Below are 12,902 nucleotides of genomic sequence, written 5' to 3' on the forward strand. Positions count from 1 at the left end.
CCTACACTTGTTAGACATGATTATTGCCATCTGGGATTTTTTGGGGTGTCCCTTATTTTTTATGGCATTTCTTTCTCTGTGACTAGCATTTATTGCTGGTCAGCCAGCATTTATGGCCTCTCTTGGATCAGGTTGGCCAGTTTTTTGGTGCTCTTGCTATTTATAGCTGCACCCCCCACTTGGTAGATGCACGTGAGGACCCAAACCGTGCATAGGTTTTGGTGTAGGTATTACCTGAGTGCTTGTGCTTAGGTATTACTTAATTAGAAGATAATCATATTAGTTCCTCATAATGGTGTTATTGATGAAGCAAGAGTTAGATAGAAAATGCACTTGAAGGAGGTTTTAGTCATAGTTGATGGCTTGAGGATAAAGTTGAATCATTAGGGCATATTCCTTTTGGCAGAGTTGGTGGGCTCAATTGCAGCTCTAGGGAGCATGACTATTGTGCTTTCACATTTTGATGGGAAGTAATAACTATCAAGTCAATGGATTTGACTATGGTAGCAGGTGCAAAAAACTACAAGATTGGTTCATAGATTGGTGTAGAAGGACTTTTGGGCCTAAGGGGTTCATGTGTCTTTTGGGTTTCCTATGGTGGTGTCTTTGAAGGCTCTTTTTCTTCTCCTTTAGGTGCACCCTCTGATACTCTGACTCTCCGTGTTTGGTGCTTCCATTGTCATTAGCCTGATTTGGTGCCCTCACTGATGCTTTGGGGTGCATGTAAGGACGGATCAGTCCATCATCAAAATGCAGGGGAAGGAGGACCATGCCTACAGATTGCGAAAGGCTCACTACAGCGTGAAGCAAGCTCCCAAAGCTTGGTACCAAAGGATTGATTGCTTCTTTCTTGAGAATGACTTCCATGGATCCGCTCATGACCCCAAACTATACTTTCAAGTTGAGATCGATAGGTGTGTTTTGATCATCTTGTATGTGGATGATCTTATCATTACAAGGAGTCATACTTAGGAGGTTGAATGACTTTAGAGATTTTGTGCGAGGAGTTTGACATGATGGATCTAGGGATCCTTCACTTCTTTCTTGGATTGGAGATTTACTAGATGGGACAGGCACTTTTGTTTTGCAGCACAAGTACATTTTTGTTTCATAGCACAAGTACATTTTCAAGTTTCTCTTGGAGTTTGGTATGGCTGATTGTCAGCCTATGTCATGCCTCATGGACTCAAAGTCCAAGCTTTTGGTAGTCGGGGTTCCCCTTATAGATGCCACTCATTTTAGGTGTCTTGTTGGCTTGCTCATTTGGCTTATTCACACTCTGCTGGATATTTCTTTTGTTGTGGCTCTATTGTCTTTCTTCTTGGAGACTCCCACTCAGGAGCATTGGAGCGCGGCCTTGTGCGTTCTTCATTATTTATAGGGGAGTCGATCCCATGGGATCATGTATGGAGAGAGGGTTACTCTCTTTGGTTGGAGTGGTTTTGATTGATTGGGCAGGTGATGTGGATTCACGGAGGTCCACTACAGGTTATGCCATCTTCCTTGGATTCAGAGTTACCTTGTGGAGAAGCAAGAAGTAGCCTACTATGGCCCTTTCTTCTACAAAGATTGAGTATCGTGCCTTATGTTTTACAACTATGGAGGTAGTTTGGCTTCGCTGCGTATTGGTGGAGCTTGGCGTTTCTCAGCTGGGCCCTACAGAGTCGCATGTGGACAACCAGAGTGCTCTAGCTCTGGCCAAGAACCCAGTGTTTCATGCTTGCACAATCACGGTGGTGGCCTATTATCCCATAGAGGACAAGGTAGCTGATCTCTTCATGAAGCCTTTGCCTAAGGCTTCTATGCTTCATCACATGAGATTGTTGGCTTTGTGGACACTCCTAGGATCTGAGAGGGTGTATTAGCTTGCTTGTGTTAGTCATGTCATGTTGTCATCTCTTGGTTGTGAGCTCCTGTTAGAGTCTGATAGAGACATAGGAGCTTTGGTAGTTTAGGTGCATTTTCTTTATTTGTCAGCTTCCTGTGTGCATTCCTAGGCGAGTTATTGCTTTCCATAGTTTGCCTACACTTGCCAAACATTGTCATTGCCATCAGGGATTTTTCCAGGATGTCCTCTATTTTTTGTGCTGCTTCATTCTATAAGACCAGCATTTATTGCTAGTCAGCCAGCATTTATGGCCTCTCCTAGATCAGGTCGGCCTGTTTTTTGGTCTTCTTGCTATTTATAGCTGCACCCTCCACTTGGTAGATACACACTCTTTAGTCTTCAGTCTTCTCTTTGCAAGTGCACACTCCAACACTTTGACTCTTGGTGTTTGGTGTTGCCATTGTCATCAGCTTGATTTGGTTTCCTCACTGATGCTTTGGGCTGCGTGCAGGGATTGATCAGTCCATCATCATTGTATTAGCATTCTTATTCAATTTGTATAGTATGCACATGATATCATGATTGTTCTCATTGATGTTGATAGTTATTACTCAGTAGTTACTTGTACTCAGTGCTCACACTGGACTTTGGATAGATTATTTACATCGCACAATTACATGTATCTTGATTTTACTTATTATGCATCTTGGTTCCACGGTTCTTGATATCAGTCTTTAGATGATTCATGAGTCATAAATTATAATTTATTTTGTTGTTTAAAGTTTTGAAAACTTTTTTTTAACTGTGTTAAATTATTTTTACAAGGGGATGCCACATGGCATGACATGCATGTCAATCGACATGGATGCTAACACATGGCATGATGACATCAGCAATGATATCAATGATGATGCGAATATCTTCTAGAATGTTTTGAAGTCTTTAGAATCTTCTAGAAACTTCATGGAACCAAAGGGCTATACCGGCTTGCATATGAACCAAGGGCTGTCCTTGCTCGAGCATTCATTACAACTCGAAGCCTGAAGACACTGGAAATGGAGTTGCCCCGCTGTGGCAACTGTTGCCAACATGTGGAAGGTCCAAAAATGTTGTCACTTACTTCTAGGCTACTCCCTGATGGCTGCAATTGACCCCTCTTGATTAGAATTTGCTGTCTACAGCATCTCTCTCTCTCTCTCTCTCTCTCTCTCTCTCTCTCCCCCTCCCCCCCCCCCCCCCCCACAAAACTACAAGCTCTCCTTTGTTGGAATGAGCTCTATTGACCTGCCAACAGCCTTCTCCCCACTTGCATGGAAAAGTTTTGGTAAGTGGTAGCCTTTCTAATCCATTTTCAGCAATTTTCAAGCAGCAATAGTTATGATGTATGTGGTATTGAGACAGTCACTATTATTGTTGTAGCTGGTTCTAACTTCATGCTTCTAGATGTCTTGTTTATGCTTGGCATTGCAAAGAACTTGTCTATTTTTGCCTTCAATAAGCATGGCTTTCAAGTTATCTTTGAGAATGACAAATGCATTATCAAAGATATAGAGATGGACCATGCACTTAGGTTGTTCCCGGCACCCTGTAGAAGGGCTTATTCTTGTTAGACTCTTATGATAGGCAATCTTGTGATGCTCTAGTAGTCACTAGTCTTATGCCCAGTATGTAGAATGCGGAGCTTTGGCATGTCCGTTATGGACATATGAAGCTGGAATGGATAGAAATCACAAGCCCTAAGGTTTATAAGCATCATCCAATGTGGATGTTCACATTTACAATTTCCATCCAGCATGAAATATGCGGCTTCTAATTTAGTAATTCTCTTAATCTTTTCATTCCACCAGTTGCAATCCTGTTGGAATCCTACATGTTAATGTGTTAGAAAAGTATTCTTCTCAATAGCCAAATAATAATTGTGTGTAGATGCTTAACACCTTATCCAAAGAGGTGTCTCCAACCTTTCATTGCCCACATCTTTGAATACTGCCTAGTGCTGCTTGTGTAAAAAAATCGTCTGATAGGGAACTGTTTGTGTTTCTGTTGACAGGTTGGAGATTTTATTTTAGTGACAGATGAAGATGCTTTGGAAAGTGAAATGACAGTTCCAGATTATGAAACTTTGGTGAGTTCTTATCAAAACATCTCTTTAATATGTTCAAAAGAGCAAGTGGTAAATGGACATGATCAATAGTTTTACATCAAAATGTTTCGAAGAACAGTGTCTACAAGGTGGCATTTGAGCAAAGGAAGGGGTTGTTTGTAGTTAACAATCGGTAGGCCTTGCTTTGTCTAGCTTGGACTATGGACCACTGTGGACATACAATGGGATAGAGTCAGTGAAAAATACACAAATTTTCACCATATTAAACTTTTATGCATTCAGAAGAGCTCCACTTTTGATAGAAGAAATACAAGTCTGTTGCCTTTCTCTTGTTAGTGTGCTAAGTGTAAGGTGGTGGTAGGTTTTCGATTTCCACCCACAATTATGTCAGTGTTTCAGGGTGGCATTGTGCTTTCATAGGTCCAGTGTACCCTTGATACCCTGAATGATACGTGTGGTACAAATAGCAAATGAAAGAAAGACGGGGAAACTGTTCTTGGGAGCAAGGGAGGATTGGATGAGCTATTATTAACATGGTCTTAGTGAGGGGAAAATCAATAGGAACATGGTGAGTGGATTGGAGTTTGTAGTAATAAGCCTGTAAACCAATCTATACTCCTTTCTCGTGTTGCTATAGAGTATGTCCTTTGAGCTATTAAGCAAATTTTACTGTTGCAGTGGGTGTTTCCAGAGCCCTTGATCCTGGAAGCTGGGCAACCAAGGATTGTCATAGTTTTGTCAAGTATTGGTTTCCAGTTGGGGTGGAGTTCCCTGATTGCGTAAGCAAGCATCTTCTAGGCACTGCAGCCAGTCTTGGGAAAGTGGTTTGGCTTTCCTAATGGCAATAATGTAGCTACAGTAATAAAGAGGTAAAGAAACCTTCCTTGCCGGAGAATGTAAGGGCCATGGGGGCAGATATCTTGAAGTGAAATATTGTGTTTTCGTGCCCTAAATTTGGGCTTGGAAAGGCTGACAATATTGCATCCTCTCCAGATACAATGATGTTGCTGTACAATAGGAAAAAGACAAGCCAAAGGAAAATGCCAGCTACAGGTAATACTGTACAGGGGGCTGCTTAGCCCATCAACAAGGGAAAATCAGATCCTTCAAGTGAAAACACATTTCAAGTATGGATCTCGATATAGCGTGGTGATGGGAATATAAACAGGTAGGCATGGGTCATTCATTGTCAGTGACATGCCTTTGGAAAGAGATTGTAGCTAGACCTAGTTCATGAAGGGACCTTAGATACAATGCTAATGATGTCCCCTCTGTAGAAGGGGACACTGATGCCAGACATATTACTTGATGCCATTTGCACTCGTGTATATATCCTATCTCACTGTTTATATCATCGAGAATGCTGTAGTGAAATGCTTCCTGAAGTGAGTGATGCGCAATGGCGATGCAATGTCCTACAATGAAAATGTCAGGTAGAGAGCAAAATGTGAGCACGAGTAGAGAGTGAGAGTCAGAGAGAGAGATGCACCATGTTCTTGGGTACAATTTGTTGTGTGTACCTCTTTAGGTTTTAGATAGATATATATGGAAGTATAAATGTGCTAAGGTTGTGTTCACACCCGTGTACATATAAAAGACACGATAGCCCTTTATTTCCAACAACTTCCCACCTAAAGGCAACGTGCCTTAAGAGGAGAAAAGAATTAGCTAAGTCTAGGTATGTACAAAGCTGAAATACATATACCTATCCAACTCCCATCATCTGTCGGCAATGAGCAAGCCACTCTACTGGAAGACCCTTCGTGAGAAGATCTGCATGATTATCATCTGTATGCACTTTGATAAGCTGAATGCCCTTGCTGTCAAGTACATCTCTAATGAAATGATACTTCACCTATATGTGCTTCGTCTTTGCATGAAAGACGCGATTCCGTGCTAGCATGATAGCACTCTGACTATCACAATGGAGAACATGTAACTCTATAATGCCAAGCTCTCCCACTTGATGTGAAAGCCATAAAGCCTCCTTGCATGTCTCAGTGGCAACCACATACTCTGCCTGTGTGGTGGACAATGCAACACACTTTTGTAGCTTGGAGATCCAAGAGACTGCTCTTCCTGTGAAGGTAAACACATACCCAAAAGTGGACTTTCTGTAGTCCGCATGACCAACATAGTCTGCATGCGTAAAGCCAATGACAGATGCCTTCTGCTTTTAAAAGCAGATGCACAAATCCTTTGTGCCTTTGAGGTATCTCATAATACCTTTCACTGCTTCCCAATGCTTTTTACTAGGGTTTGCCATGTATCTGCTAACCACTCCCACTGCAAAGGCAATGTCAGGATGTGTAGCAACCATAGGATACATTAAACTGCTAACAACTAAAGCATATGTTATCTTGGCCATTTCAGCCTTCTCATCATCATGACATAATCGGCCACATTGTTTGCATCAGGAACGAATCTATTAGGTTGTCTAGTAGCCCTAGACGATCTCCTAACCCGATGATCATTGTTTGCTGGTTGTTGAGCTTGCAAATTTCCATTTTCAGCTTGGTGTCTTGGCATTTCAGCCTGCAAATCAGCATCAGGAGCTTGCTATTCTGGTTGTTCCTACACATCCAGTGGCTCATCATTGTGGGCAATGGTTGGCTAATCATTTCCAGCATTATTTTCTGCATTTGTAGGTTCATTTACAGTAGGTATTTGCTGTTGTACAACAGGTACATTTTTCTGTCCAAAAGGTACTCTATGGACCTCCCTAGACTTTTCAGGCTATTTATGCATGCGATCTTCCCGGAAGATAATATCATTGCCGCATACTATTTTCCTGTTCTCGGGATCCCATAATCTACACCCCATTTTACCCTCGTCACCATATCCTAGGAAAATGCATTTACAAGAATTTGACTCAAGTTTGTTACGTTTTTCTTTACGAATGTGCACAAAAGCCTCGCAGCCAAATACTTTCAGGTGAGCGTATGAAGGTGGCTTGCTCGACTACGCTTCTTGGGAAACTCCCTTCCTCTCCGCCCCCCCAAAGACCTATTTGATAACCGATTAATCAAGTGTACGGTTGTCATAACAGTCTTTGTCCAAAAACCATGGGGTAATGCAGCATGAGACCGCATCATACGGACCTTATTCTATATGGTCCAATTCATACGCTTTGCAACTACATTTTGGGGTGGATTATAAGGGGCAGTGAGCTCCCTCTTTATCCCTTTGTTGTCACAAAATACCTGAAAGGCCTTGGACACATATTCCCCACCATTGTCAGAGCGAAGATACTTAAGTGTCTTATCAGTTTGATTCTCAACCAATGCCAAGAATTTTTGAAACTTGTAAAACACTTCGTCCTTGCTATGAATAGGGTAAATCCATAGCTTCCTTGTAGCATCATTGACAAAGGTGATAAAGTATTTCTTTCCCCCTAAAGATAACCTTGGCATCTGACATACATCGGAATGTACTAACTCTAGAGGGGAAGATTTCGGCAAAAGAGACTTTTTATGAGACATTTGTGCATGTTTAGCATAAACACAATGATCATAATGCTCAAAATCAACATAACAAAGTCAAGGCAAGTAACCCAAACGAGAAAGGAGTTTCATTCCAGTTTGACTTATGTATCCCAACCGGCCATGCCACAAAGAAATACTTGGCTGCTCGATCACGACAACTACAGGGTCACGTATACTAGATACATGGAGAGGATACAAGGTATCACTTTTACAACCTTTGGCAATCACTCTAGATCCCTTACGTATCTTCCATTTCCCATCACCAAAGATGGTATGAAATCCATCGTCATCTAGCTACCTTGTGTTAATCAAGCTCTTCTTGAGCTGAGGTACATGTCGTACATGTTGAAGTGTGAAGAGAGAACCATGCTGAAACTGCAATTGCACATTGCCAATATCTGCAATGTCACATGCATAGTTGTCCTCAAGATGGACAATACCATGTTGACCCCCTGTATAGTTAGAAAACCACTCATGATGAGGGGTGACATGAAAGGAAGCACGTGAATCTAGAATCCAAGTGTGCATATCATCATTTGTATCTGCAAGTAAAGCATGTGTACCAAAGTGTGAAGAGACAAAGAGTACGTCATTCCCATTGTCACTGTCATGAGTGACTATATTCACCTCTTCAATTTTGACACTGCTTTTCTTAGGTTGACTCTCTTTATTCTCTTCCTTCCTATTATCTATCTTCTTGCCCTTTCCTTTCTCTTTCTTCCATTTGTAGTAGTCACGTTTAAAGTGATCCTTCTTGCCACAATGATGGCATTCAACATCCTTACCACGTGATTTACTGCGTCCCTTGCTATCAGATTTGCCTTTCTGCTGTGATCTGCCCCTAGTATGCAAAGCACTGGAAGACTATTGGATACATTGTTTTGGTGATTCATTTCTTTCATGAGTAGAGCACTCTCTACATCAGCATACAAAAGCATCACATTAGAATTGCTTATAGCAGTCCTGAATGTATCTCAACTCTGTGGCAGAGTGCAAAGCAAGGACGTAGCCTTAAATTGTTCATCAATCTTGAACTCTAAGGCAACGAGCTGGATGAAAATGGAGTTAAACTGACTCAAGTTAGTAGACATTGCTATATCCTCTTTCATACGCAAATCCATAAGCTTTTTCAGCTAGTAAACTTTTCTTGTGGCACTCTTCTAGACATACAGTTCTTCTAGTCGAGTCCAAATAGTATAGGCAAAATCCAAACCTTCAATGTTAAACAGCAGTTTTTTCAGGTGTACCAGTCCCGCACCTTAGGAGAGCAGATACACAACCTTTGCGATTAGTATGGGAGGACTTGTTCTAGCCCAGACGAGGTGATGGAGATTGCCACCGACTACTACAGACGCCTTTTCTAGTAGGAGACAGCCTCAACTAGAGGACATCGATGTAGAGAGTAGGTCTGGGATCACATCCCGTCCCTTGTCACAGAGGAGATGGGATGCTCTCTTCTAGCCCCCTTCACAGAGAAGGAACTAGAGGAGGCTTTCCATACATAGGATGGGCAGGAATGCCCGGGAGAGGATGACCTTTCTAAGGCTTTCTTCACTACCTATTGGGAGGTGGTGAAGGACCCCTTATTGATGGCCTTCTAGGAGATTTTCACTTCAAGGCAGATGCCGGGGAGTGTTTCGGCAAGCCTCATTAGTCTTCTCTCCAAAGGGGGAGACCGGCTGGAGCTTTTCTACTAGAGATCGATTACTTTATTGCCGGTGGCCTATAAGGCATTGACAAAGATGATTGGTAGGCGACCACGCCGTGTGCTTCTAGACATCATTCATGACACACAGACAGGCTTTGTTAGGACTCCAGGACAGGAGCATCCTAGACAATGTATTCACCTTCTTTGAGGCGACAAAGTGGGCTCAGCACAGTGGGTAGGGACTCTGGCCGTACTACTCTTGGATTTTGAGAAAGCCTATGACAGGGTGGACTGGGATTTCCTAGAGGGCATCATGGTTAGGTTGGGCTTCCCCCAGGCATGGAATCGTGGGGTCTCTACACTTTACAGATCGGCTACTAGTATGGTTCTCATAGGTGGTAGGCGAGGAGAGGAGTTTCGGCTGGAGAGATTGGTCTGGTGGGGCTGCCCCGTGGCCCCGTACCTGTTCTTACTCTTCGTAGAGGTGATGTCTCACTTTCTCAGGTCACGCGTGAGTGGTTTATGCAGCCTCCGACTTCTAGTGAGAGAGGAGACAGAGTTGTTGGACTCAGAGTATGCAGATGACACAACACTCTACATAGAGGATGACGAGTTGATGCTGGAGAGAGTGAGACTGGCTTTTGAGGTGTTCTGTATTGCAGTGGGAGCGAAAATCGATTGTCGAAAGTCGGTTGGTTTCCTTACAGACCTAGACTCTAGTACGAAGTGGGGCGCCCACTTGGGATTTAGATAGGTGAGCAGAGGGCAGATTGTCCGTTACCTAGGGTTCCAGGTGGGACTTGACATCAACCCCGCCCAACAATTTCTTCCCGTCCTCGACTTTATTTGGAGGAAGTCGACCTACAAGAGTATTGCTCGCCTATCCCTAGAAGGTCGAGCTTTGGTGGTGAACCAGGTTTTCCTAGCGACGGCCTTGTACATCGCCTCGTGTTGGTGCTTCTTCTCATCTTGTATAGTGCAGCTTCGCCGCCTAGTATGGAACTTCCTTTGGTATGGGTCAGACGGTTCCAAGGATTCCCGAGCCAAGGTGGCATGGGCGACCATCATCTGGCATCGGTCAGAGGGAGGGTTTGGGATCATAGATCCAGATTATTAGAGTATGGCCCTCTTGGAAAAGTTAGTAGTCTGCGACCTCATGCCAGGAGGGCAGACCTAGAAGATCCTAGTGCAGGAGGGTCTTCAGGATTATAGACCGAAGCTTGGCGGTGAGTGGAGGCCGTCCTTGAGATGGATCTTCACGACAACCCAGATCACCCCTTCCGATCCCTTGATCCCCCTTCCTATGCAGCTTGCTCCGTATGTGGTAGGGCTTCTGTAAGGCCCTAATCTAGAGCTTCCTGTTGAGAATCAGCAATCACACTCACTAAACAGCCTCTTTGTATGGAGCTTCAGGGCCAAGGACATGCAGGCTAACCTATCCCATATGCACAATGGTGCCTACTACAGTTTCCTACTTTCCTATAAAGCATTGTACTTGCTTCCTTTTCTTAATGAAATGATAGTACTCTTTTCTTTTCAGTGAAGTGTCAATGTCATTGTCTGTGTTTATGAGTCCAAGTCTCAATCTTGGAACCTAATTCACTTGTGTAACAAACAATGTCTTTGTCTTCTCCATCACGAGTCCACACTTCTCCTTTCATCCACTATAACTCACTGCCATGCTCTAGATCCCGCATTTCTCACATGGTATCAGAGCCTAGTCGGGCATGGCTCAGCTCGGCTTAGCTCTCCTCTGCTCTCTCTCAGCTCATGTTAATCTCTGGTCAGCTTAGTTCCATCCCATGACTTCATCTCCCAACTCTATCCTCACTGAAGCTTCCATGGCAGCCATAGCCAGCAGCACCCTGTCAGATTGAGCTGCTTATATCTCACTCCACAGGTCAAATCTCTTGGAGCTTCCTTCTGGAAAAGTATTCCCCAACTCACAAAGCTTCCTTGTATCACATCAATCCAGGACATTTGGCTATCTGAAGCTCAGCATTGTGAAAATTCCCAGTCACTGCCATAGTCTTCAACTGTGACCTGCAGGACATACCCTCCATGGAGCCTTCATATCTCTCTCTGTAGAGCATATCTTCAGGAACTTTCTTCTAGACATATCTTCCTTCACTCAGGGCGCTCCCTCCTGGCACAACAAACAACCACATTGGTGATCTACAGCCCTGGCATTCCACAAATTCGACGTCGCTGCCCCAAACTGCGCCGTGGCTGTTCGCGCCCTCTGCCTGCGTCGTGCTGTCCACGATCTGGACGATTTCCATAGGGCTTTGATAGCCCTTGACATAAGCTTCCTAGACATGTAAAATTTTTTGAAAATGATCAAGTATAGCTCCTGCAATCTGAGAAAAACCAAGCCCCTGTCTCAGAAACCCTAATTCCACCATAGCCAAAATCTCTCAAGCTTTTTTTTCCTCAGTTTTTCTCACTCCTGACACTGAACCAAGCTAAAGCCCACTCTAATCCATTGACCCAGTATCAAATCAAGGAGGGGAAGGACCTGAGAAGATTGAAGAACGACCGAATGATCCCGAACAAGAAGAATCAAGCTCAGTCAAGCTTAACATCAACACTGACATAGTGTGTTTTCACACTGTCACTAACTGTGTCTCTTGACACACTGCATTCTGCTCTTCTACTGATAAAATCTCAGAATTCTAGTGTTGATTTGCTGCTGATCTTGCAACCTCAACATGGGAAAAGACTCTCCAAATGCTCGATTCAAAGGAGTCGGGTTTTACACCTGGCAAACCTGCATCAAGCTCATCTTGATGAAAAAGGGTCTTTGGGCCATCACAAATGGCAAAGAGAAGAAACCTCGGGACGCGGACCTTGCAACTACTTGGCAAAAGAATGATGACAGAGCCCATGCCATTATCAAACTGGAGCTAGACGACAGTTATATCCACCATGTGGATAACTGTGAGACCTCACAGGATACATGGAAGAGACTTGACACCCTGTTCGGTGCACAATCTAAATCATCAAAGTATGGTCTCCCGATTGAGTTCTTCAGGCTTGAAATGAAGTCCAGCACATCACTTGCCACACATCTTAATTACATGGAAGGACTCCTAACCCAACTTGCAGGAATCAACATTAAAATGGATGAAGATGTTTGCATCGGTGTTCTACTTAAGAGTTTGCCTCCTGAATATAATAATGTATCAACAACTTTAATCAACATGCCAAATCCTGAACTTGTTGATATCCAGGCATCACTGTTAGAAGAGGAAAAGAAGCTAAAAACTAAGGAAGAACCAAGTACCTCTAGAGATGAGCATGCATTATATGTTGGCAACAGGTACAAAGGCAAGAAGGATCAGTTCTTCTGTGACTTCTGCAAAAGGACCGGACACACCAAGAAGTTCTGCCACGCAAGAAAGAGATCCCAAAAGGCCTATCTAGTCGCAGTCAAAGAAGAAGAAGAAAATGGAGCAAAGGAAGAAGAAGATGAAGATGAAGACCACCAGGATCGGAAGGACAAGACTCATCAGTCCTTGTACTCTCATAATTCTGATAGACTGTTTTAAAAGCCTTGTATTTCCTTGCCCTAATGCTTCCTGCCATAAGCTTTGTAAACTCCTTATGTAACTTGGCATTACAGTCCCTGTACACTTTGTGAGGCCCCTGTTACAGCCTCTGGATGTCCATCATGTTTTGGTGCCCACACTTAGCCTTTTCTGCAACAGCCTCTGGTGTCTACCATGTTTGTGGTGTGCCCACACTTTGCAGGTGGTTCTCATTACAGCCTCTACACACTTTGTGCCTTTCTAGTTGTGATTGAGGAGGGGTGTTGAGAATCAGCAATCACACTCA

General features: G+C 43.4%; 1 protein-coding gene across 7 annotated transcripts in view; it reads left to right on the forward strand.

Annotated features, from left to right (window-relative positions):
* LOC148031903 (uncharacterized) overlaps positions 1 to 12,902 on the forward strand; it is a 79,264-nt gene that overhangs the window by 32,676 nt on the left and 33,686 nt on the right. For all 7 annotated transcript variants that reach the window (XM_087682475.1, XM_087682476.1, XM_087682479.1 and 4 more), the window contains one exon: positions 3,879 to 3,953. In XM_087682475.1, coding sequence (XP_087538601.1) covers positions 3,879 to 3,953 — 75 coding nt within the window. The remainder of the gene's footprint in view (positions 1 to 3,878; positions 3,954 to 12,902) is intronic.

This window comes from Lygodium microphyllum, chromosome 8 (genome assembly GCF_053477565.2).
Source record: "Lygodium microphyllum isolate KBCC chromosome 8, Lygodium_microphyllum_v1.1.10, whole genome shotgun sequence".
In the NCBI taxonomy this organism is placed as follows: Eukaryota; Viridiplantae; Streptophyta; class Polypodiopsida; order Schizaeales; family Lygodiaceae; genus Lygodium; species Lygodium microphyllum.